At 41.7% G+C, this 25,902-nt stretch overlaps 1 protein-coding gene across 3 annotated transcripts; it reads right to left on the reverse strand.

The window, feature by feature from the left end:
* Window positions 1–845: 845 nt before the first annotated feature.
* Window positions 846–24,658, reverse strand: LOC141166583 (uncharacterized protein HI_0077-like). 3 transcript variants are annotated; one of them, XM_073653412.1, is made up of 12 exons: window positions 24,402–24,658; window positions 20,015–20,061; window positions 18,525–18,643; window positions 17,353–17,455; window positions 16,464–16,567; window positions 15,818–15,967; window positions 7,272–7,439; window positions 7,132–7,201; window positions 6,634–6,712; window positions 5,966–6,119; window positions 2,472–2,576; window positions 846–1,248 (listed from the first exon to the last, which is right to left on the reverse strand). In XM_073653412.1, exons 1-12 carry the CDS (start codon window positions 24,506–24,508, stop codon window positions 1,219–1,221), a joined length of 1,236 nt encoding a protein of 411 aa, XP_073509513.1. In that variant the 5' UTR covers window positions 24,509–24,658; the 3' UTR covers window positions 846–1,218. The 3 variants fall into 3 exon arrangements, with proteins under 3 accessions (XP_073509513.1, XP_073509512.1, XP_073509514.1); XM_073653411.1 differs by having other exon boundaries at window positions 19,976–20,061; XM_073653413.1 differs by having other exon boundaries at window positions 19,976–20,061; window positions 24,485–24,641.
* Window positions 24,659–25,902: the final 1,244 nt, after the last annotated feature.

Genomic DNA, 25,902 nt, shown 5'->3' on the forward strand with positions numbered 1-25,902 from the left:
ATCTGTATACCCTTTTGCTTCCTCTCCTGCCCAGCAGCTGTGGGATGATCAGACCATGTTCCTGCACAGACACAGCCATTACACAGTACAGAGCAGGGGCACATTTATAACATTATCTCAGCACAGGAACATTTTATTTAAATACATCCAATTGTGGAAATTTTCATCATTCCTAGATGCATTGATTAAAATCTACTTTAAAATTTACTTTGTTCATGGGAAATCCCCTTTAAGAGGATTAAGTCTTTTAATGAACCCGACATGTCTTAAAAATGGCGTGTGCCAAAGTCTTACTGCAGTGTGAGAAACGCTGCTGCTCATCATGAATTTGACAAGCGGGAGTTGCCAAGTTCCATTTTGTCGTTAATGGGCGAAAATGGCGCAAGACCACCAAAAGTTGCTAAATTTGGGCTCAGTCTTGCATTGTGCCAAAATGTTGAGACTTTTTAAAGCTTTTTATGCCAGAATTATGGCATAAAAGCTTTGATGAATCTGGTCCTATGTGACTGCAGACCTCTGAATCCTTACAGGGTGAACACTGCGCACTGTCAGGATTCTCTGGTGTTGAGGCTGAGAGTTAGCCACTTGTTTACTTCTGGCCACATTCAGACTAGTTGTGCTTTCTTTCTGTGCACTTCTATTGAAAGAGGACGATGACATCTAGTGGGCAAAATTAAGGTACATAGTGACTGCAGACTTCTATGAAAAGACATTATGGATACTAGTCCGGGTCTGTACTGCTTGTAAAATGTGACCAGCACGTTCCCAGTGGAGTCTTTCCCATGTTTAACGTGATTTCCGTACTACTGTTCTTAGTAAAAAATGTGTCCAATCACTCAAAAGGATCAGAACTGTAAGAAGCAACTTTATTTTCTTTAGAATTTTAATAAAATGTTTCTTTTAAAAGAATAATTACGGGTTGTAATGTGGAATATGTCGTTTTACTGATAAATATCTAGTTCTCTGGCACAGTCCGACCTAAGACAACCCTGAAAAAACTATTTAGTAGAACAGCCAATATTTCTGGTCTGATGATTAGAAGAACAAGGTTAGCAGCCATCCTTCGTTCTCTACACACTGCCCAGCAATGAATGCTTCTAACTTGGGTATAGGCGTGGAGGGACAGTCGTTATGATGAAGCAGCAGGAGGGACAGTCGTTCTGATGAAGCAGCAGGAGGCGCCATTATCCAAGTTGTGTGGCCACCATAGGATTTCTTTCAGGATGGTTTTACCAAAGGAAGATACCACTGCAAGAGAGGAAATTACAGCTAAGTACATGCAGACTGTAATGGGTGCTCATCGTTGTACGAGGAGGTACAGATAAATATTTTTAGCAGACAAAAAATAAATCTTGTTGCTATGGAAACAAGTATTAGCTTTGACAAGTTCACTAAAGTTTTAGCAGAAAAGGTTATGTCATTTTGAAATTGTTTGAGAAAAGTTAACCCTTTCAGGTGAAGATTGGAGCTTCAGCAAAAACTTTTCCAAGGCGTCTTGTTTATTGATAATGCACCTGCCAAAAAATGTCATATTGCCCTGCAAATACGCAATGAGATCGGCTTTGAAGTTGTCGATTCCCGATTTGGCCTCATCTGATTCATCTCTTTCCGAAACGCAAAAAAATGATTGAAAAGATGAAAATTTACGACAAATGTGATGGTAGTTGATGCTGTAGAGTTGTGATTTGCAGAACAGGGTGACAATCCTATTTTTTTTTTTTTTATAAAGGATTAGAATGATTCTTTTGAGTGATGCATTAAATGTCTGGAGTTGGAAGGTGATTATTTTGAATAGAATTGTATTAGCTCATCAATATACAGGTCCCGATTCATTAAAATGGGCAGAGCTGAAGCAGAATGAGGGCACTGTGGGGCTGAATGCTGAGCCCTGTATAACCCCACCCACACCACTGATTGGCAGCTGTGTACAAAGTGCATAGGCAGAAAGATGCTGGCGGGGGCTGGGATACACAGAGCAGTTGACTAAAAGGCACAAGACACCTATAGGAGGCAGGCACAAGACATCTAGTTCTGTAGTGATAATCTCCTGCAGATAAAACACTGATTTTATTGAAACAGCAACACACAGCCCAGCAAGTAACATCACTGGTATCAGGGCCTCTGTCCCTACATCATGCTGCTCTCAGATTACACAGCAAAATAACCTGCTGACAGATTCCACTTAAGGCATAGTGCCTAAAACACATCAAAGATGGGTTACATTGCTCATACTTCTACACAAATACTTTTTTATTTGACAAGTAGCACCACCCCCTCAAAAAAAAACAAAGCAATAGTGGTAGTTGGTAACTTTGTCTACAACTGCAGGTCAGATTACAGGTAGTAGTTAGATGAATAATGATATGAGACACATCCAATAGTCTACCGTAGACTATCACTGTACTGGCCGCATGGTGGACCATGCACTGACAGCCCGAGATCTAGGGCTACATCACATAGGCTCACGTTACCTCTTCAGACATCCCTGCCGATTTCCTCCCCTCCGCGTTGAAAGGAGGCTTTAGGTATCCTCTAAAATACAGTGGCACCAGCTCATGAAAGGTAGATAAGCAGTCCTAGGGAGAAAGATGAGAAATGCATTCAAGTATGGTGTACAAAGCCATTACAGAAAATATATTCAATACCTTTCTTAGGAATCGCCCAAATTGACAGCGATTCCTATAGTTTAACCATGCAGTTGTCATAACTAATGTCACTGGTAAGATAAAGTAGCGGACATGGGCCTTATAGTGTTATATATGGTATCTATCTATGTCTGTCTGCACTATAGGCCCTTTTTGTACACCCTATATTATATTTGCCATTAGAATCAATATCACTGTGTAATACGAGATTTTTTTTTTTAAGGATTCAGAAGGATCTGAAGCTTGAACAATGGGCAGCAACTAACAATCTTATTTAACAGGGAGAAATGGAAGATTCTACATCTGGGCAAGAAAAATGAAAATTACATCTACATAATGGGAGGAACAGAACTAAGCAACAGCATGTGTGAAAAAGACTTAGGTATACTAATAGATCACAGACTGCACGTGAGTCAACAGTGGGATGCAGCAGCAAAAAAAGGCAAATACAATTCTGGGATGTATTAACAGAAGCATACAGTCTAGATCACGTGAAGTAATTATCCCCCTCTACTCCTCCTCGGTCAGACCTCATCTGGAATACTGTGTCCAGTTCTGGCCACCACATTTTAAAAAAAGACCGAAAAACTGGAGCAAGTTCAGAGAAGAGTTACCAGGATGGTGAGCGGACTGAAAACTATGTCCTACGAGGAACGGTCAAAGGATATGGGTTTGTTTAGCTTGCAAAAAAAAAGGCTAAGATGAGACTTAACAGCGGTCTACAAATATCTGAAGGAAGGTCACAGTGTGGAGGGATCATCCTTATTCTCATTTGCACATGGAAACCCAAGAAGCAATGGGATAAAACTGAAAGGGAGAAGAAACAGATTAGATATTAGAAATTTTTTTTTGACGGTGATCAATGAGTGGAACAGGCGGCCATGAGAGGTGGTGAGTTCTCCTTCAATGGAAGGCTTCAAAGAGAGGCTGGACAGATATCTGTATGAGATGGTTTAGTGAATCCTGCATTGAGCTGGGGGTTGGACCAGATGACCCCTGAGGTCCCCTCCAGCCCTAACATTCTATGAATCTATGAAATAGATTCATACAAAAAAACTTGTATAAAATCCGAGGCACACTGCAGTGTATTGCAAATCTGTACAATGCAGGGCCATGTCAGGGAGCATGCTTTCTAGTGTTTTCAAAGCATATTTTATGTATGCACCATAATACTCTGCATAGAGCTTACAATCTAGTGGATTATGACTACCACAGTCAGGCAGCAGAATGGAAGCACTATTGATCCACTACATGGGCAGCTGTGAATTACTTAAAGGGTTTGTCCAGGATTAGACTGATGCGGGTATGACACGCGGCATCACTACTGATCAGCTGTTTGCCACTCCTGTGGCCGGATGTACAGTACACTGTGTGCAGAGCAGGAACAGCACCGCTCCTTGCACGCCGTAGTGGCCGCTCTCAGGTGCAGCAGCTCATTTGTGTTTTAAGGAGAGGTCATTCATATTGAAGTCCCGGACAATCTTTTTAAAGGGGTATTTCCATTTATTTATGGCAAATCTACAGCTGGAATTTGGGCATGTATCACACATTTTTAGTACACAGGTGTAAGTTGGACATACCTCCTTTACAAACTGAAAATTTGCCTACAACTGCTCTGATGAAAACAAAAGGTCTGTGGTTTTCACAAGTAGTAAGTCTTTAACAACTACAGCCTCCTCCTCCCCCAGTCATAGCACAATACTTTTGTTCCCACTGCCAGGGATGTCTAACAGTGGATTATTCTGCTTTTCCTATTTAAAACCCATGCACGCTCGGCTGAAATGTGCATGCAGATATACAGTATGCAGGGGTCAGGATGAATACTTGTCGGCTGAAGAGGTGTTCAGCTAACGGCTCTCTCATTCACATTTTACATCAGTGTGCTGGATCTGATTTTCATCCATTTTTATCATCACTGTGGAATCTGATATATACAAAAGATAACTACATTTCTCATACCCAATAGGCAGAGTAAAATGGAAAGCACACGGACGACAGGAGAGTGCGGTCTGCTGTTTTGAAGGACCCATTTAAAAGGGTGATTCTGATCCAAAACTTGATGTCTCAAATTTTTTTTTATTGGCGGCCAATTGGTTTGCAAAAAACATATACAACTGTACATGCCCTTAGAATGACAATGGGGACATATCCTATCCTCGATAAACATGCATACGTGAAAAACGGACGTATGATTCAGGGTTAAGGGTCAGTTTACATGGACCGGCTGGTGTGACCACCGGTTGGTAAAGTTTTCCTGATTGCCGGTTGTTTGAATGCCTGATTACACAGGCAGACAACAGTATACGATGCCATCTATACTAGATTGTTCAGTGCACACAGGCTTCCATTGTTCTCGGCATAAAAGATCATTTTACCTGATGAACGAGCGTTTTGTTCATCAGGTGAGGCAGCCTGTTTACACCACAAGATAATTGTGAAACGATAGCTTTTATTAATGCTCAGTCATGATTATCTTGCAGTGTAAATGCCCCTTTAGGCTATGCGCCCACGTAGCAGATTTGATGCAGAGCGTTTTTGCCTCTCTCTGGCAGAAAAAACGCATGCAGATTTACATGCAGATTTACATGCGTTTTTTCTGCCAGAGAGAAACGTTTTTACATGCGTTTTTTCAAGCACTTTTCCAAGCGATTTTGAGCATCACTTGGAAAGTGCTTGACAAGTTGATCACACAATATAAATTCATGCAACCGACATGGATTTATAATGTGTGAACAACTTAGATGCTTTAAATGCAGCATCTATAGTAAAAAAAAAAAAAAAAAAGAATTAAAACGTTAAAAATAAAAAAAAAACTGTATATTCACCTCTCCAGTGGCCCCCGGTCTGCTCTCCGGTCTGCTCCTGGCCGCGTCTTCTCCGCAGTGTACTGTCAGGACCTGCGGTGACGTCAGTCAGCTGATGGTCACGCGACCATCACCTGACCGCCGACGTCAGCAGTCGCGTGACCATCAGGTCATGCTGCGTTTTGCAAACCAATGCGAATTCGGTGCGCAAATTAGTGCATCATGTGCACAGCACATCCGAATTTACATTGCTTTGCATGGCAGACTATTTTACAAGCGTTTTCGCGGCCGTAAATACGCCGCAAAAACGCTACGTGGGCACATGGCCTAAGTTGTATGAGCAGCTTTATGCTAGACAAAAGAAGAAGCAAACATCCTACAGCTACCATGGAGGTCAATGCATTGTGTATCTGGCAATAACAGATGCAGGGATTCTCTACAGCAGCAACATTTCACACATAGATCAATTCTTCATGTATAGAGAAGAAGCATTGAGAAGAGCCCTATGCCCCTTACCCGCTGCTCCATGTCACAGATGTAGGTGAACCACTTCAGGCCGGCCGCCACATGGGTGATCTCGTCAGTGTAAAGAACTTCTAATACCTGAGCTGAGCTTTTATCTCCCTGTGCCAGAAATCTTTGCAGCGTCTGAGGGTGGACATCTAGACCCCTTATAACAAAAAAGAAAAAAAAAAACAGTATAAAACACATGCTAACATACATATACTGTACCACAAGTGCAGAGGCCACGTGCGCATGGTAAGCGTGACTGTGGGCAAATCCAGCAGTTTATGGTGCATCCAACTATAGGTGATTCCAATTCTCTGTGTTATGATGACATAACCAAAAAACGCAGGCATACTTACCAATACCTGGTCACAATAATGCACTGCAAGATGCAGCAAGCCGCGATGAGAGAAAGGCAGCGGTAGCGCAAGTCGCAGGTACAAAATACTGATAACACAAGCGCTCACACACCTACTAATCATGGAGGGACTGGTTGTCTAATATTATAAATGTGCACGGATAAGGCAGTCACACATGTGTAGTGTACCGCTGCCTTGTGGTCATTGGGGCTCGCTGCATCCTCCAGTGCATTAGTATTGTGACTTGGTATTGGTAAGTGTGCGTGGTTTATTTTCTAGAAAAAAAAAACAAATCATTTCACTTTTGGAGTTTATTACCTGGCTTCATGGACCATATGTACGATAGCCAACCGTCCTAGTAGGTCATGTGCTGTATCTGAAGCAGACTGCCACAAACCTACAAAAAGTAAAGATATTAAAGGGGTATTTCCATCTCCAAGATTGCAATATGTAGTAGGTGTAATAATAATATTAGCAAATATCTCCAATTATAAATGTAGCATAGTTCTATTGATAAGCTATGTCGCGTACCCCATGTGCAGGGCATTGCAGTAGCTTAGGTATCCATGATTACGATAACTGATATAGTGACAGTTAGTTGTTAGTGGTCGTAACCATGGATATCTAAGCTACTGCAATGCCCTGCACATGGGGTAAGAGACAGTTATAAGAAAGACTATACCACATTTCTAATTGGAGGTATCTGCTATTATTATTATTATTGTTACACCTACTACATATTGGGATTTCATCTTGGAGGTGGGAATGGTCACACTGTGCATAAAAAAAAACTTTTTTTGTTAGTAGCAAACCTACCATTGTGCACAGGAAGGTCTCCAAAACGACTGTCCAGCTCAACAAGCCGCTTCTCCAGCAAACAGTAATGCTGATAAAGACATCATAGGTTATTTGTGCCACATGAATGTAAATGAAGCCATAAAATGAGACTTACAAACCTTTGCTTCATCTCCAGCAACTTTTACAAAATCCGAGAAGAAATCTTTCGGGAGCTTCTCCCCGGTCTGCAGCTGAAAGGCAGCGAAGCGAGCGATGATGTCCCAGGACAGGTCTATTGCCCACTGCTCGATATTAGCCAGAGAGTGCAGCAGTGCGATCCTGCTGGCCTGGGGACAACACATGCAGAGAAATGGTTATAACAAGGCCAAAATTATAGGCTTCAGAAGAAGTTATGTGATTGGTTTTCAGTACGACATGTACAAATAACTCATTTTACCTCAAATTATGTAGAGTTTAGGGAGAGAGATCCATCAATCTGGATAATAGGACTGAGATCCTCTCCCATCCCTCAGTTGAACTTGATGTATATGTGTCTTTTTTTTCAACCGAACTATAATAATGATTAAATTCACTTACTCTATCATCCCATATTTTTACCTTTATGAAAAGATTTATAAAAATTAATAAAAAACATTTGATTTAAAAAAAAAAATTAAAATTTATAATCCCATAATTGCATCCCAGCAAATCTGATAATCTGGTACAACCTTTTCAATAATCTGGCATCTATGATGTCCCATTGGGGCTGATAAATTTTTTTTTACTGTACCAATATGCGAAGGAAATCTTATTAAAACAGCTCCTCAATATACTCTGTTAAAGACGAACTCCCATTGTGTGTCTGCTTAAGTATCCCATTTTCCACGGATAGAAAACACACCAATTATAGTCTACACTGTGTGCATGATTATTAGGCAATTAGTATTTTTGATAATTAATTTTATTATTGAACGCTCTGTGGTTATAATAATATTAATAATATTTTTATTTATATAGCGCCAACATATTCCGCAGCGCTTTACAATTCAGACAATTTACAGACATTATTGGCACTGTCCCCATTGGAGATCACAATCGGAGAACCCGGAGGAAACTCACACAAACACGGGGAGAACATATAAACTCCTTGCAGATGTTGTCGTTGGTGGGATTTGAACCCAGGATCCCAGCACTGCCATGCTGCAGTGCTAACCACTGAGCCACCGTGCCGCCCGTGGTTATGCTCTGGAGCTGATCAGACAAGCTCGAACGGAGATCTTACAATCCTGTCTATTATCCTGCTCACTATACTATACGAATAAAATACACCCTAAGGGGCTGGAGGGAGAGAGGAAGCAATGAGGCTGTGAGTAGGCATTGTGGGTGCCTGAGATTTGTCCTGGAGAGCTTTTATTAACTGAAGATGCTCGGCGTGAGAAAAACCGCGGCGGCCATCTTGGTTTTTGGGCGCCCTACTGTGCTGAGGAGGAAAGAGAAGCTGCCAGCAACAGAGGTAGAATACTCAACTAGAGCACCACCAAGCCTACTGCTGATCCGGGTCTGCCACCCGGCAGCAGCAGATCTCCGCTCCTCTTGGCTGAGACCAGGAGCATCGTGCAGTCTCCATGGGTCCTAGTGCCGCTGGCTGTTCCTGCGGTCGGCGCCTGTGGAATTGGGTGAAGGTAACGAGCACAGGAGGATATCTAGATCTCCTGGTGCTGGGAGCTTAAGGCTTGGGCTGTGAAGGGACCATGACTGGAGAGTTCTGAAGTGGCCAGCAATGAGTCCAGATGTAAATCCCATTGAACACCTGTGGAGAGATCTTAAAATTTCTGTTGGGAGAAGGCGCCTTCAAATATGAGACCTGGAGCAGTTTGCAAAAGAAGAGTGGTCCAAAATTCCAGGTGAGAGGTGTAAGAAGCATGCTGTTGGTTATAGGAAGCGATTGATTGCCATTATTTATTCCAAAGGGCGTGCAACCAAATATTATGTTGAGCGTGCCAAAAATTTTGTCCGTCCCATTTTGGGTGTTTTGTGTGAAATTATGTCCAATTTGCCATTTTTTCTCTTTTTTGTGTTGTTCCAATACACACAAAGAAATAAACATTTGTATAACAAATCATGTGTAACTGCAATAATTTTCTGTGAGAAATACATCATTTTCTGGAACGATTTCAAGGGTGACAACACTTTCAGCCATGACTGTACCCCTGAATCTCAGTCCTTTAGTGACTAAGATGAAGAATAAAGTTAGCGCCTGGGGAAAACATCTGCTGTCAGCTCTGGGCAGAACCACTATCAAAATGTGCCTTATGCCCAGTGTTTTATACGTTCTCCATCACTCGCCCATATGGATTCCTAAGTACTGATTTCGAAGAATGCACAATATTTTCAAAGACTTGGTTTTGGAGAGGGGCATTCCTAGAATTAAATTGGAAAAGCTGCAATTACCTAAAGATCAGGGGGGTTTAGTGTTGCCAAATATATTTCCTAACTTCCCAATTTCAACACTTTAGGTGTTGGGCTCTGGAGGGGACGCATGAAGCCGGGACATCAGTGCTAAAACACATGGGGGAAGATAAAATTTGCTAGAGCTTCTGGAATCTCATAAATTTAAGGGTTACTCAAGACGGCTCCCTGCTTTATTTCTTATACATAAAATTTGGGGGACTTGTAAGAATCTGCTAGGAATGAAGACCTGCTCTAAATATACCTCTATTTGGGACAACCCTACACGCCACTTTTGGGCTATAAGCCTACAATTAAATGGACAAACATGTCTCTACTGGGCTAAAACACCTACAATTTAAATGGGCATGTAGAGTAGAGCAGTACCCATCAGACGGGAGGTCACCTTGCTGCGGTTGATGGGCACACATGAATTGGCCAATTTATGCGCCAAGAACCTTCATTTTTTGTAAGTACATTTTGCTGAGAAATAATACAGTTTAGACTCAAAATCTGCATTGCTATTATGTATCTTGGCCCTTACTGAGTGCTGCTGTGATCTCTTTGTGTTTTATTATTAACTTGAATATGTGTTTTGATGTGCACCAGGGAGGGAGGGGGAGTTTGTTGGGATTGTGGGAGGGGTGCAGGGAGGTGGGCAAGTGGGTGAAACTTGTTTTGGGGAAAATGCAAATGCTTGTGTGCAATAAATATGTATGAGATGTATGATGATCGTATTTTCTCCAAATGTTTGTTTTTACTCTTGATGAATGGTTAAATAAATGTTTCTTGATTTTTTTTTTTTTAATTGAACAACTACAGTGATGTCAGTCAATGCAACAGTTAATAAACCTGAATATTATAGAAAGTAAAACTGAGGTTTTGTCTTTCTCAGAATATCCATCTCTGTGTGCAGAATTATTGAGCAAATAAATGAAAAACATAAGTTTTCCCATCTCAATTGTTTATTTTCATCTGTTACAGTGAGAGTAATAACCAAACAACTTAAAAATGTACAAAAATACATTTCTGACATTTAAAAAAAAAAAAAAAAAAATCAATGACCAATATAGCTGCCCTTCTTCCATTCATGGAGTCTGTCTGTTTCTTACTCCATTGACGATCAAATTTTTAGGCAACAACAACCACAGTCTCCCAGACACTGATCAGAGAGGTGACTGTTTTCCTTCACCATAAATGTTCTGTTTCGGAAGGGCCCACAAGTTCTCGCGAGGGTTTACGTCAGATGAGGAATGGGCCGTGTCATTTTTCTTTCATCTTTAAGGTCTTTACTGGCAGACGAGCAGTGGAGACATCAATGCTGCGATGGAGCATTGTCCTGCATAAAAATCATGGTTTTCTTGAAAGCTGCAGACTTTCCCTGTACCATTGCTTGAAGAAAGTGTCTTCTAAAGACTGGCAGCAGGTTTGGGAGTTGATTTTGAGTCCGTGTTCAACCCCAAAAGGTCCAACTAGCTCATCTTCAATAATACCACCCCTTAGCAGTACCTTACCTCCACCATGCTGATGTGTGATTCAGTGGAGGTCTGTGCACATTACTGATCCAGCCTCGGCCCCATCCATCTGGTCCATCAAGAGTCACGCGCATCTCATCTCATCATTCCTTAAAACCTGTGCTCAGATATGTCTTGGCCCAGTCTTGACATTTTCCCTTCTGTGTCTTGTTCAGTAGTGGTCGGGTTTCAGCCTCTCTTACCTTGGCCATGTCTTTGAAAACTGAACACCTTGTACTTTTGGGCCTTCAGGGAGGCTGCAGCTCTGGAATATGACAGCACTGGAGGATAATGGCTTCCTGGTCGCTTCACGTTTGACTCTTCTCCAATCTTTGGCAGTTAATCTGCGTCTTTTCTTCTCGACACATTTTTTGCTACCCTTTTGAATATTTAGATCAAAACTTTTGATGGTTGTGTGATTGCGCCCCAATATCTTATCAATTTCAAGAGCACTGCTTCCCTCTGTAAGACTTGTAAGCCATTTCTGACTTTTTAGTCAGTTAAATCTCTTTTTTGGACCATTTTGCCTGAGGAAAACAAGCTGCCTAATAATTCTGCACAGAGTACTAATGGAGCACTTAAATTTTTAAACTTTGTGCTGTTATGACATTTGCTATTCAGGGGGTTGAATAATTTGGAGACTGCAGCAGTCATTAAATTTAAAAGTGGTCTTTTGTGTAGAATTTGATGAAACCAATTGTTATATTATTTGTGTTGAGCCATTTAAATTGTTCTCGTGTGATTGTTTTAATTGCAGAAAGATTATATATTTTGCTAAGAAACCTTCATTGCAATGATAGTTGTATAATTTTGATTGCAGCTGTGTGTCCACCAGGATCAGCAGTGCTTTCTGCAACGATGCAAAACTACCCTAGATTATTAAATTAAAATACTGAATTTTTTCTTCTAATCTGTTTTTACTTTCGGACTTTATACTTTGTATTCTGATTTCTTTACAGGAGTATTGTGGTGACCCCTCTTGCCTGGGCGGCTGCTCTGCAAACGACAGCTCAGAGACTTTCTTTACAGCAACCGGATGGAGGTCGGAGTGGGATGATTTTTTTCTCACTTTCCATTTTTTTACGCAGTAGGCATTAATCATTTACATGATCCATATGACATGTAATTCTTCTTTACGCCAATTACAGCTGAGAATAAATACGCAGATCTGAACTGCTTCATTGAATAACAATGGTCCGAGCGCAATATGATTTTTGTATCCAATTGCGCTCGTCCGATTTCTACGCCAGTATGAGTGAACCCTAATAGTAACTAATGTTAATATATTTGCAAATAAAATTCTCAGTTCTGCAAATTCACTCTGCATCCGGCTCTGTGACCAAGTGCATTGCCCTGAGACATTAATCCCTTCACGACCGACCTATTTTGGACGAAACATTTGTTTTTTTCATGGTTGCATTCGAAGAAACAAAGCTTTTTTTAATTTTTCTTCCATGTCCCCATTTGAGGGTTGTTTTCTGTGAAAGGAGTCATATTTGTCAATGACAACATTTTTGGGTTCACATAACTTGCTAACTTTTATTAGCTCCTTAAAAGTAAGGAATAAAAGAACAAAAGCGGCAATTCTGACATTGCTGTTGTACACATTAGCACAAATCAAAGTGTTAACTGTATTCTGTGGCTCAGCACAATTACAGCGATACCAAAATTATACACTTTTAATTGTATTTTTTTTTACTTTAGCACAACAAATAACATTTTGTACAAAAAAAAATACTGTTCTTCGGTAAAGGAACTGTGTGAGGGCTTGGTTTTTTTGCTTGACAAGCTGTAGCTTTCGTGGTGTTAATGTGAGATACTGACTATTTTTTTTCCCATACACTTTTTGGGAGGTGGAATGAACAAAAACTGCAATTCTGGATTGTATATACAGATATAAACATATTTTTGGAACACCGTTTTCTATACCGTATAATTGGCATGAATGTTTTCTTTATTCTTATTATAAGATTACGATTCAAAATTAGTTTTTTTTTTTGGGGGGGGGCGATTCATATTTATATTTTTGTTTGTATTTAAGTTAGTTTTTTTTTTACAATATTTGTAAGTCCCACAAGGAGTCTTGAACTTGCGATCCTTTGATCACTTAGATAATAACTGCTTGTCAGTTTTAGGCCTTATTCACACATCAATGGTGTTTCACGTTAAAAAAAAATGAACCATTTGTCAATCAGTGTGGTGGATCAGTATTCACTCATTTTTGGTCTGTGTGTCCGTTTTTTACCATCTGGATCATCCGTTTAACTTATATGTAATAAGAGAATTAAAAGAAAAAACAACAACAAAAAACTGATGGAGGTTTCTAAGCTTCTCCAAGTAACCAGTTACTGAAAATAGGACAGCGCACAAATGCAACACTGACATGGATGGCATGAGCAGCGGACATATTCACTTGAGCGTGTATATATCCGCATGTATATATGTATGCATAAGGGTTAATGAACATGGTGCTTCACAGAAGTTTATAACATTGAGCCGTAAAAATAAAATTTTCACATTTTTCCCACAAAAATGTTTTTCAGCCCCCACTTTTGCATTTTCATAAGGGTAACAAAAGAAATTGCACTATGCAGCTTGTTGTGCAATTTCTCCTGAGAAAGCAGATACCCCATATGTGGGGGAAAACCACTGTTTGGGCGCGCGGCAGGGTTCGGAAGGGAAGGAGCGCCATTTGACTTTTTGATTGTAAAATTTGCTTGAATAATTAGCGGATGTGCCTCTGATGTGCCTAAACAGTGGAAACCCCCCACAAGTGACACCATTTTGGAAACTAGACCCCTCAGGGAACTTATCTAGATGTGTGATTTTTTAAGGCAATCCCTGTTCCTGTATAAGTGATTAGACGACCTTATTCTTCGGGTCGGTGCGATTACAGAGATACCAGAATCATATGGGGTTTTTATGATTGACAGCTGTCACACACTAAAAGACACATATTTTGTAAAATCTAGTTTTTGCATTGCCATATTTTGAGAGCTATAATTTTTCCATATTTTGGCAGACAGAGTCATGTGATGGCTTGTTGTTTGCGGGATGAGTTGACGTTTTTATTGGTGCCATTTTCAGGCATGTGACATTTTTTGATCGCTTTCTATTCCAGCTTTTGGGAGGCAGAATAAACAAAAACCAACAATTCAGGAATTGTTTTTTTTTTTTAATTTTTTTATTCTACTCCGCGTGTGGTAAAATTGATAAGGCAGCTTTATTCTTCGGGTCAGTACGTTTACAGCGGTACCACATTTATATCGTTTTTCTATGTTTTGGCGCTTTTACACAATAAAAGCTATTTTATAGAAAAAAATTATTTTTTTTGCATCGCTTTATTCTGAGAGCTATAACTTTTTGATTTTTCGGATGATGGAGCTGTATGGCGGCTTGTTTTTTGCGGGACAAGATGACGTTTTCAGCGGTACCATTTTTATTTATATTCGTCTTTTTGATCGCGTGTTATTCCATTTTTTGTTTGGCGGTATGATGATAAAGCATTGTTTTTTGCTTCGTTTTTTTTTTTTTCTTTTTTTTACCGTGTTCACTGAAGGGGTTAACTAGTGGGACAGTTTTATAGGTCAGGTCGTTACGGACGCGGCGATACCAAATATGTGTACTTTTATTGTTTTTTTTTTTTTTTTTCATAATAATATTTATTGATGGGTACATTATATTTTTATTTTTGGTGGATTATTTTTTTATTTTTATTTTTTTATATTTTTACAATTTTTTTTTTTTTTTTCACTTTCTGAGAGTTTTTTTTACTTTGTCCCACTATAGGACTTTCACTTTTTTATTCTGATCGCCTGCATAGCACAGGAATGGAGCACCATCCCTGTGCCATGCAGGCAGTCAGCGCTGCACAGTGAGAAGATTGTTTGGTCATGCACTGCGCATGACCAAAAAATCTTCCTGCTGTCTGGTGACCCGGATGTTGTCATGACGACATCGGGTCGTCATGGCAACACCCGGGAAGCCGCGGCAGACAGCACTGGAGGCCGGAAGAGGAGGTGAGTATTGCGATCACCTCCCCTTAGCCACCGCAATGCTGCGATCAACTTCGATCGCAGCATTGCGGGGGTTAATGTGCCAGGAGCGGTGCGGGACCGCTCCCTGCACATAGTATCGGGTGTCAGCTGTGACAATCAGCTGACACCCGGCGGCGATCGCGCCCGCACAGCCTGTGTGCGCACGTGATCGCGATGACGTACTAATACGGGTCTGGCTCTTAAGTCCCAGGGCACAGACGCATATTAGTACGTCATGGGCTTTAAAGGGGTTAACTATTTTGTGTGATATAAATATCAGGTTTAAGGGCATAAGAATTAAAAGTTTGAAAATTGATAAATTTTCACAAAAATTCCGATATTTCCATAATAAAATGCAAAAAATATTGACCTAAATTTACCACTAACATGAAGTACAATGTGTCACGAAAAAAAACACTGAATCACTGGGATACGTTCCAGAGTTATTACCACATAAAGTGACACTGGTCAGAATCAAAAAAATTGGCCTGGTCAGGAAGGCGAAAACAGGCTCTGGTGAGAAAGGGTTAATAAACCTGGGTGCTGCAGTAATATAGCAACTATTTTATATTCACAAAACTAGAACAACATTAATGAAATCGGCACAGCTTTCATGAGTTGTTCTGACCTTGCACACATAGGGGGTGATGTGCCATCTATCACACAGGGTATTACAGATATGGCTTCGTTCTGAGAGGCGAAAAAGACCCAAGTTAACTGTCTCACCAATGTTCCTCCCTTGCCTCTCTTGATCTGGCCCGGCTGTACTATGGTGAGGTCCTCTTTGCGGCTTGGTTGGATAGGGGGTTCAATGTGTCCGATTTCTGTAATGTTCCCTGAGTTCCACATCTCTTGTACCTGATGGGTCAGTTTAGCCTGGGGAGAACATCACATTCAGGTAAAGCCTCTACATTAAAACCCCCAAATCATCAAGCAATTTTTGATAGTTTTCTAGTGTAAAATTGTTTGAAATGTCAAACTTTTTGGGCAACTCGTAATTGTGAAAAAGTCAGCAACATTTGGTGATTTTACACCAGTCCTGATCAGGCCGGCCAACATTTTTAAAAGTGCGTGGAGCTCAACCCAGAGGGGGCATGGCCGACAAATTCATCATAATTTAGGCTAATAAACTGGTGTAAATTGGAGTACCTTTATTGTAATGGCACGCGGCATGCGGTAAATTCATTACCATGTGCATGCCTCTTAGTGAATTTGGCGCACCTTATAGCAGTGCACTTCCAAGACTAGTGTAGAAAGTGCCATTCTTAATTAATTGGGGACATAGCGGAGACAAAACAAGAAAAAAAAAGGAATAGTAACAGACTGCCTCCTGCAGGCAATTAGCACATGTTTGCCCCACATACCCTCTCACCTTCTCTTCTGGATCTGGAGTGCAGAGGATTTTGCTGGCCCAGTAAGTCAAGGAGCATTCATCATTGTCTTTCACTTGTTTGATCTCAGATGCTCCAATGTTCCCTGCAAAACATAATTCCTGTATGTTAGGGCTAAGAATCTGTGTATCGGAGAGTCTGAAGAGAGCTGTCAACCAAATCATTAAACTGACAGCTATCCAATGGTTATGATGGAATCTGTCACCCGAGTTTACTACCTCATCTGAGATCAGCATAATGTAGGAAAAGAGACCCTGAATCGAATGATATATCACTTAGTTTACTGGGTGTAGCAGCTGTGACACAATCAGTTTTTAAATGCAGCAGAGCTGAGAAAGCAAACCACGCCCACACCACAGCTTTCTATGTACATTATCTATTAACAGTGAGCTGCTTATCAGAGTAGGAGGTGTGGTCAGACCAGAGCTCACAAGAGCATCAGTCCGGGCAGTGATTATCTCTGGGAGATAAAACGTTCATTATATGGAAACAATAGCACCCAGCCTAATAAGTGACACATCCCTGAAATCTGTGTCTCAGCCCCTACCTTATGCTGTCCTCAGATTACATGGCAAAAACCTGCGACGGATTCCCTTTGACGAGCATTCATATTGATAAAAGGTTGCAATGTGGTGTGAGAAAACCAAAGTCCTGCTTCTCCTGCCCCTACACAGAGTGATTGATAGATTTATTATATAATTATGTATGCAGGGAAAGCTGTCAATTAGTCCATCAGATTTTATATAAAAATACTGATTCAAATCATAAAAAACTATTGTCCATATCCAAAGCTCAGATCTCCTATGCTCCCGTATCAGAGGGCGCGGAATGATGCTGACAGATCCATAAATAACACATAAGAGGTCGTACCTGGCTGCTCACAAGGAGTTTTCTTCCAAGGGGTTCGGGATAGGGCATTCTGAGTCTGGACATAAACTTTCCCTTCACAAACCTTCACTTCATATACTTGGTTCTAGAAACACAAATTAGTCAAAAGTAAAAAGCAGGGAAGGCCATCGACTATCCTCAACTGGAAAAATTAAAAGGGTTATTTCCTGAAAACAAAAATAGCACCGGCCCACCAATTATTACAAGGAGGGTCCTAATCCCGTTTCTTCCACTGCGGTTGAGATTTTATGGAACAGCATGTATGCACAAGTCTTTTTAAACCCAAGGGGTCCCAGCGGTGGGGCCCTCAATGATCAGACATTTATCACCTATTTTGTAAGCAGTTCATAAACATCGCTGTGTGAAAACTACTTGGTACATGTACGGCAGAAGTGCACCATCACTATACGGAGTGGGCTCAGGAGCGAAGCCCACCCTATGCAGAGTGTGTGCAGACTGTGTTATACGGCTGACATCCAATGGCTTGACCAGATGATCTTATTTTCGGTCTGATTGTGATCCGACAAAACATTGGATCACACTTGGACCAATGTTATTCTACTGTATGTGGCAGTGCACATGTCACATTTTTTGTTCGGACCAAGTCTGTAGGAGGGAAAAAAAAAAATCACAGCATGCACGAGTTGCATCTGTAAATCAGATTGCACTTGGCTATGCAAGTCAATGGGTTCAGAAAAAAAAATTGGGTGGCATCTGATGATGTGGTCTGACCTTCACAGACTGACAGAATGGAGAAGATGGAGAATTTTGGACCACACTCTCACGAACATAATCGGACCGATTTTCGCGGATGAGAGGAAATACGGTGGTGTGACCCTAGCCTAAGAGTAACTTGTGATCCAAGCTAACTCCATTCGCCACACAGCTTAACCTCTTAAGTCCCAGAGACCTCTTGGACTAGTCATAGGAAACACATAGCCTCCAGCTGTCTTTTCAAAGTAGGTTAACTTTTAAACACTGATCCATCCTGCTCCTGATTCAGGCAGCAATAATCTCCGATCAGGTTCCCTTTAAATTTAGGTTTTTCATAGTGACAGAATGTGTAATTTCTATTACATTAGTTGTTATGTATAGACAATGGCAACATCAGAGGTTGTATTACTTTCTCAATAGCATATTAGCAGTTATTGGACCTGTAAACCTGTGGAAGAAGATCCATCCTCCAAGCAGAAGTCAAAGTAATGCCAGGGACATGTTAATGCCAGTCGGCCATCACACAGCTCCTCGATGTCTCCTTGCTCTAGCGGCCCACCTGATAGATGAGAACAAATACCAAAACATGATGTCCGCCTCTGTCACCGTACATGCAGGTGCTAATATACAGCCGGATAATACACTGACAATTACAGCTCCTGCATAGAAGAGAAGATTTTACTAAACCTCATTCAGATGCTGCATAAAACATCTGCAGCGTCAACTGATTGATGCTGCGGATATCAGGTCACGTTATCTTTCTGATATCGGTTTGTAGGGTGGAAGGTGAAACGTGCAGCTTTACTACACAATATTTCCAATGATATCTGCAGAGGTGAGAACGACTGCAGCTTTCACAGCAAGAGAAGAATGTCCTCTGCATACATGTCCTTGAGATGCCAGGATCAGGCTTTTCTTTGATCCTGGATAAGTGTCATCTGTGTAGCACAGTCGGCACCTATTGACTATGAAGAGGGCTCGCTGTTTTTGTAACTCCCATTTCTTTCTATGCAAGTTAGTCTTTGCTGACGACATCAACTATGTAGGATATTAAAATCTGATCTTGACATTATGATATTGCAGAATGATCTGGATAAGATGACTGAATGGGCAAACACTTGGTAGATGAGGTTTAATGTAGATAAATGTAGAGTAATGCACCTAGGACGGAGTAATCCTATTGCTGTATACACATTAAATGGTAGTATACTGGAGACTACAGAACAGAAGGACTTGGGTATTCTGGTTACAAGTAAGCTGAGCAGCAGCACTCAATGTCAAGCAGCAGTCGCAAAAGTAAACAAGATTTTAGGGTGTATAAAAAGAGAAATAAAATCCTGCGATCCCAATGTATTGTTACCAAACACTGGTGAGGCCACATCTAGAATATGGCATCCAGTTTTGCGCTCCACATTTTAAAGCGGATATTCAGAAATTGGTGTTGGTTCAAAGGCGGCAACTAGATTATTACAAGGGATGGAAGCGCTCTCATATGATGAGAGGTTGGAAAAGCTTAGAAAAAAAAGACGCCTCAGAGGGGATCTCATTTACATTTATAAATACATGTGTGGTCAGTACAAAGGAGTAGTACATGACTTATTTCTTCCAAAGACCATACTAAGGACCAGGGGGCTCATTACGGGTGGAAGAAAGGAGATTACGGCACTAAACAGGAAAGGGTTCTTTACAGTCAGAGCAGTCAGAATGTGGAATGCCGACCACAAGAGGTAGTAATGGCCGACACTATAACAGATTATAAAAACAACTTGATGGATCTGAGTTTTTTCAACCTATGTAACTAAACAGCATAGTGCATGTATTTGGCTGTTTTTGTGGCCCTCCTATAGCGGTGGGCACCTAGAAACAGTTATATAATAATCTCACAGGATACCTTCATGGGGACATGACGAATCCATGGCGTAAAATTTACCATTGGTGTGAATTAAGACCAAATGCTCTCCATCTTCTGAATATAATCTTGAAAAACAAAACAGGAAAACAAATATTGAAATTTAAATCTACAAGTAATGATGTACGCAGCACTCACACTCATAACAAGGCATATATTACAGGCTGTCACTGTTAAAGGGGTTGTCCGGTCCAAATCCATGTCTGCAGTCACACAGAGTGACTGAAGACTTATCGGTTTGGACCGGACAATCCCTTTAATAAGGTGCATAAGTACAACTTTCTTTTCAGATAAATCTGGAAAAGAGGGGCCTGTTTTTCAGTTTTGGCTGAGCACTATCTTTTCCTTGCCTCTTATCATTATATTATCTCATATCACAGATATATTACATACTGTATGTTTTTTTTCTACTACTTTGATCTCAGGGTTTTAAAGGACACTTGTGCTCCCGCCATAGAGGTATAAGCCATTATCAACCAACAAAATTGTGCCAAAGTTATTGCTAAAAATCCAAAGCACTTACCTAGCAATATGTTTAGACATAGCTATAAGAAAAGATAATAATACACCTATTTCATAAAAAAACTAGCTCAAAAATGAATAAATCAATATAAACCTTTATTGAAAATAGAACAAGAAATTTTAAATAAAAAAGGCACAGTGAGCAAACACTAAGGCGACAAAACAGCAGATGAAATGTATCACATATATCTATTGGTGTGATATAGAAACATTTGTTCGTGGCATCTTAAATACAAGGATATTCACCTTTCCAGCAGGAGGAGATGACTACAGGTATTTAGATGATTTAAACTTATCAGTCACACTTTTTCTGGCACTTCTACTTACGGTAATGCATTTATGGTAACTTATTAATTCCCATATGGTATAGATTATATTTGATTTACCTGCATCTATATGGATAATAATCCATGTATTTAGGTTGCCACAAATGTTTCAATATCACAATAATAGATATATGTGATACATTTCATCTCCTCCTGCTGTTTTGTCGCCTTAGGCTATGTTCACACAGGTTGTGTTTTTTTCTGCTGCAAATCTGCTGCTAACTTTTCTCTGGCAGGAAAACAGCTGCGTTAAAAAAGCAGGTTTTGCTGCGTTTTTTTATACGTTTTTTTTCGCCATCCATTACTTCCTATGGATGAAAAAACGCTGCAAAAAAATGCAGGTGCGTTTTCTGCTGCAAAAATGCTGAAAGAAGTGACATGTAATATTTTCCAAAAACACAACCAATGCACAAAATACGCAGCAAAAAAAAACCCCCAAAAAAACATGTGTGAACAGAGAATTCTGGTTTCTCATAGACTTTGCTGGTACTGCAAAACGCAGCTGAAAATTTGCAGAAAAATCTGCAGCAAAAAATGCTGAAAAACACGTGTGGGAACATAGCCTTAGTGTTTGCTCACTGTGCCTTTTTTATTTAAAATTTCTTGTTATATTTTCAATAAAGATGTACGGTATATTGATTTATTCATTTTTGAGCTAGATTTTTTGTGAACTGGTGTATTATTCCTGCCACAGAGGGCAGATTTTGGCTATTGAGCACAAGCTGCCCCTTTTCCAAACAGAACTTCAGTCCGTCTTGTCATTCAGGGTTCACAGTAAGAAAAAGGAAATTCTTTGGAAACTGGGCTTCAATTTCCACGACTCCGACTCCCTCATACATGGCTCATGTTTAAGTGATAAATTTACTGTAGCACAGATTCATCTCAGCTAAAAGTCTAGACCCTTAGATCAGGAATAGGACAGACATTTATAGGACATATCATAACTTTCCCAAATTCTTATAAAAAAAATATTCCCCACAAACTGCATTGAACTACTGTACCCAATTTATTATATATTTTAGGAGTTGGAGTGGGTCCATTTTATACCGATTCCGACTCCACAGCCCTGAATTAAAACCGATGTTTGCCTTACAATAATCTGACGTGCCGTCAATCTCTCATCAAGCTTTGGAGCCATATACAAGTTATACTGTAAGGGGGCGAATCAAAGTGTTTGACATCAAATTGGCGTAAAATACCTTTGAAAATTCTCAAATTGTTTGAGCAACATCAAGTTGTCCAAAAATGTTGCAGCTTTTCAAAGTGTTTTACGCCAGTTTGATGCTGTTGGGTAGGAGCTGGAGCAGGATGGGGTCCGCCAAATCAATTAATACTGCCGGTGTTTGATATGCCAGAAATGCTACTCCAATCCTTGACTGGAGTAGCATTTCTGAAGAGGCGCACACCACTGAGAAGATGCAACAAATTCATTAAAGTGTAACTGTCCTTTTAATTTGTGTTTAATAATAATAATAATAATAATAATAAAAAAATAATGTAGAGCAAGTGATTTTAATAATCTGTCAAATCGCGGTTCAACCTTGATATCTATTAACAGCCCTCCACACAGTATAATGGGCCCCACATAGCCCTCCATACAGAATAATGGGCCCCACATAGCCCTCCATACAGTATAATGGCCCCACATAGTCCTCCATACGGTATAATGGCCCCACATAGTCCTCCATACTGTATAATGGCCCCACATAGTCCTCCATACGGTATAATGGCCCCACATAGTCCTACATATAGTATTATGAGTATTATGGCCCCACATAGTCCTCCATACAGTATTATGGCCCCACATAGTCCTCCATACAGTATTATGGCCCCACATAGTCCTCCATACAGTATTATGGCCCCACATAGTCCTCCATACAGTATTATGGCCCCACATAGTCCTCCATACAGTATTATGGCCCCACATAGTCCTCCATACAGAATAATGGGCCTCACATAGTCCTCCATACAGTATTATGGCCCCACATAGTCCTCCATACAGTATTATGGCCCCACATAGTCCTCCATACAGTATTATGGCCCCACATAGTCCTCCATAAAGAATAATAACCTCTATGACAGAAGTTCTGTGGTACAGTATATGCCCAGTTGGTTAAAGGGGAAATTTGCTTGAAAGCATAATACTTACATTAGCGGCACTTTAAATAAAAAAACTGCAGCAAAAGTTCCTCTAAAGACGCACATTTTTTGGAGCATTTATTGTTATAGGCTTCCATGGAGAGCATGAAAAAAGTGTATGAGTTGAATCCCAGTGTTTCTGCACAAAAAAATAATGTCCCTTCAAATTTGCACCAAAAATGCATTAAAAAAGGGAAAATACATTAAAAAGCAACAATCAGAGATAATATTTATTTAGGTGCATTTGGTGACACTGTACCAAAACTGCCCCTGCTGAAAAACCACAACTGAAAAACAGGTTTTCGTACATGGGAATGTGGCCCCAGTGACAATAAGCGATCAACACAATGTAGTTTATTAGATGTTCAAACTACTTTAGTCCGAGGCTACACAGCGTCCAAAAACATTTGTAGAGATGAGATTTGGCTATAAGAACAGCCGAATTACAGGCTGCAGGCGATTCACAAGTCACATCCAACTCTATGCAGGGAAAGCTGAGCGCGACCTGTGGTCACAGATTCAGCAATGCGATCAGATCAGTAACGAGGTGACTGCAGGACGTCACTGTCCATCAATAGATGCAATGTAACACCGTGACCTTCAGGGCGTGTGACCAATGTCATCGTGTAGCCACAGTCCCGACCCGAACTCCAATCTGAGATTCTAAAATGAATGGCAGCCTCGTCGCTAATCAACGGCATACCCTAATCAGGAATTTGGGGATTCTGTTTCTTTTACAGCCCACAGAGGCACGCAACAGCGGTTATGTAATGCACAATACGAGTCACACTCAAGGGCAATCCGGCCTGATCCCATCTACAGTGGGCACAGATACTACCTCATCCCCAGCTACACTGGGCACAGATGCTGCCCCCGGCCCCACCTACACTGGGCACAGATGCTGCCCCCGGCCCCACCTACACTGGGCACAGATGCTGCCCCAGGCCCCACCTACACTGGGCACAGATGCTGCCCCCGGCCCCATCTACACTGGGCACAGATCCTGCCCCCAACCCCCACCTACACTGGGCACAGATGCTGCCCCCGGCCCCATCTACACTGGGCACAGATCCTGTCCCCGGCCCCATCTACACTGGGCACAGATCCTGTCCCCGGCCCCATCTACACTGGGCACAGATCCAGCCCCTGACCCCATCTGCACTGGACACAGATCCTGCCCCCGGCCCCATCTACACTGGGCACAGATCCTTCCCCCAACCCCATGTACAGTGGGCACAGATCCTGCACCTGGCCCCATCTACACTGGGCACAGATACTACTCCCAGCCCCATCTACACTGGGCACAGATACTGCCCCCAGCCCAGGGCACACACTGATCTGCAGCAGGCTATGAAGGTACAGTGGCGCCCCCTGTAGTGCAGCAGTCACACATCTCTACACTCCACATTAGCAGCGCTTACTTAGTACAGGGGGATTTAAACCTCTCCTTGTCCCCGACACACTGCCAGTTACTGTGGCTGACCACCTCCTTCAGGGCGCTCACCAGCTCCTCCGAGAAGCCCTCCATTGCCGGGCGGCACAAGGCTGTGCACAGCCGCCGGCAGCAGGACCCGGCCGGCAGGAGGTAGAGCTACAAGCCGGGGACCGGGCCCGGCTACCACAGAGATTAGGGAACCTCCTGAGGGGCGGGGCGAAGCGATGACGCAGCCAGGCTCCTGTTGATATGGCAACAGTCACTTCGCTACTTTGGTTTAGTTGCGAGGACACTTTTCCTAAGCGTCATGGTCGTTACCACAGCGACAGACAGCATGTACTGCTCCTTTCCTGGAGTTTGTATGAAAGTTCTCAGAAAATTGTAAATTGCCTAAAATTATCCAACTAGAGGACAGAGCTCCATGGCCTCAGGACGCCAGCAGCCTATACCATCACCAGGCACTGGGCTCCTGGCTGCATGCACCTGAAACACCACATTGTCCCCCCATTATGGAGGCAGAGAGTAGAGACCCATCGCATCATATCACAGAGGCCAGAGTGTAAGGCCGCGTTCAGACAGTCAGAATGAAAATCTGGTTAGTTAGTCGCCAATTGTGGATGTGACTGGCTCCATGGGCGCTCCATGTGCTCGCCCGCACTGTGGGCCGGTGCCCGGATCCCTGCACACTGAATGCACTATTCTGCTCCGCAAACAAACCTAAGTAGAGAGCGCTGCGATTTCTTCCTCGCATCTATCAGTGTGGAAGATCGGCCATGTGCACTGGCCACGGGTTATAATGGGCCGTGTGCTCCCCGTGGGGATTATACGCCCGAGCTGCACGTCTGAATGAGCCCTTAGCCCATGTTCACACATTGAGTATTTGGTCAGTATTTTACCTTAGTATTTGTAAGCCAAAACCAAGAGTGGGTGAAAAATACAGAAGTGGTGACGTGTTTCTATTATACTTTTCTTCTGATTGTTCCTCACCTGGTTTTGGCTTACAAATACAAAGGTAAAATACTGACCAAATACTGAATGTGGCCTTGGGATACTTTCACATTCTGTGTTTTGGCTGAATTTCTGCCTCTGAGGTCCGATGACAGATGACTATGATCACAGCTCAGCCAGTGTCATATCCTATGACTTGGGAATCATATGTGGCACACCAGGGGTCCGGTTGCCACAGTGGCATTGCCTCCCTCAAACGAGGTAATGCCATGCATGGAAGCAAGCAGGGATCCCCTAGTCAGGGATACTAAACATGCAACACTTTCCTGTCTCCAGACCAGCAAGGGGAGCCACTCCCTTTGACAACTGGGATCTAGGGGCGGAGTTAGTTAGTCTTAGTGTCAGGAGTTGAGTTTAGGACGTCGAGGAGACGAGCTAGGGACTGGAGCTGAGGAAGCTCGTCCTAGCTAAGAAACACAGAAGAACCGGACACCGGAGTCCGAGACTGTGGGGCACCGAAGGCCCAGCAGTAGAAACCG

The sequence above is a fragment of the Phyllobates terribilis genome, unplaced genomic scaffold (genome assembly GCF_046119375.1).
Source record: "Phyllobates terribilis strain yellow unplaced genomic scaffold, ASM4611937v1 Scaffold_11__3_contigs__length_659146591, whole genome shotgun sequence".
NCBI classification, from domain to species: Eukaryota; Metazoa; Chordata; class Amphibia; order Anura; family Dendrobatidae; genus Phyllobates; species Phyllobates terribilis.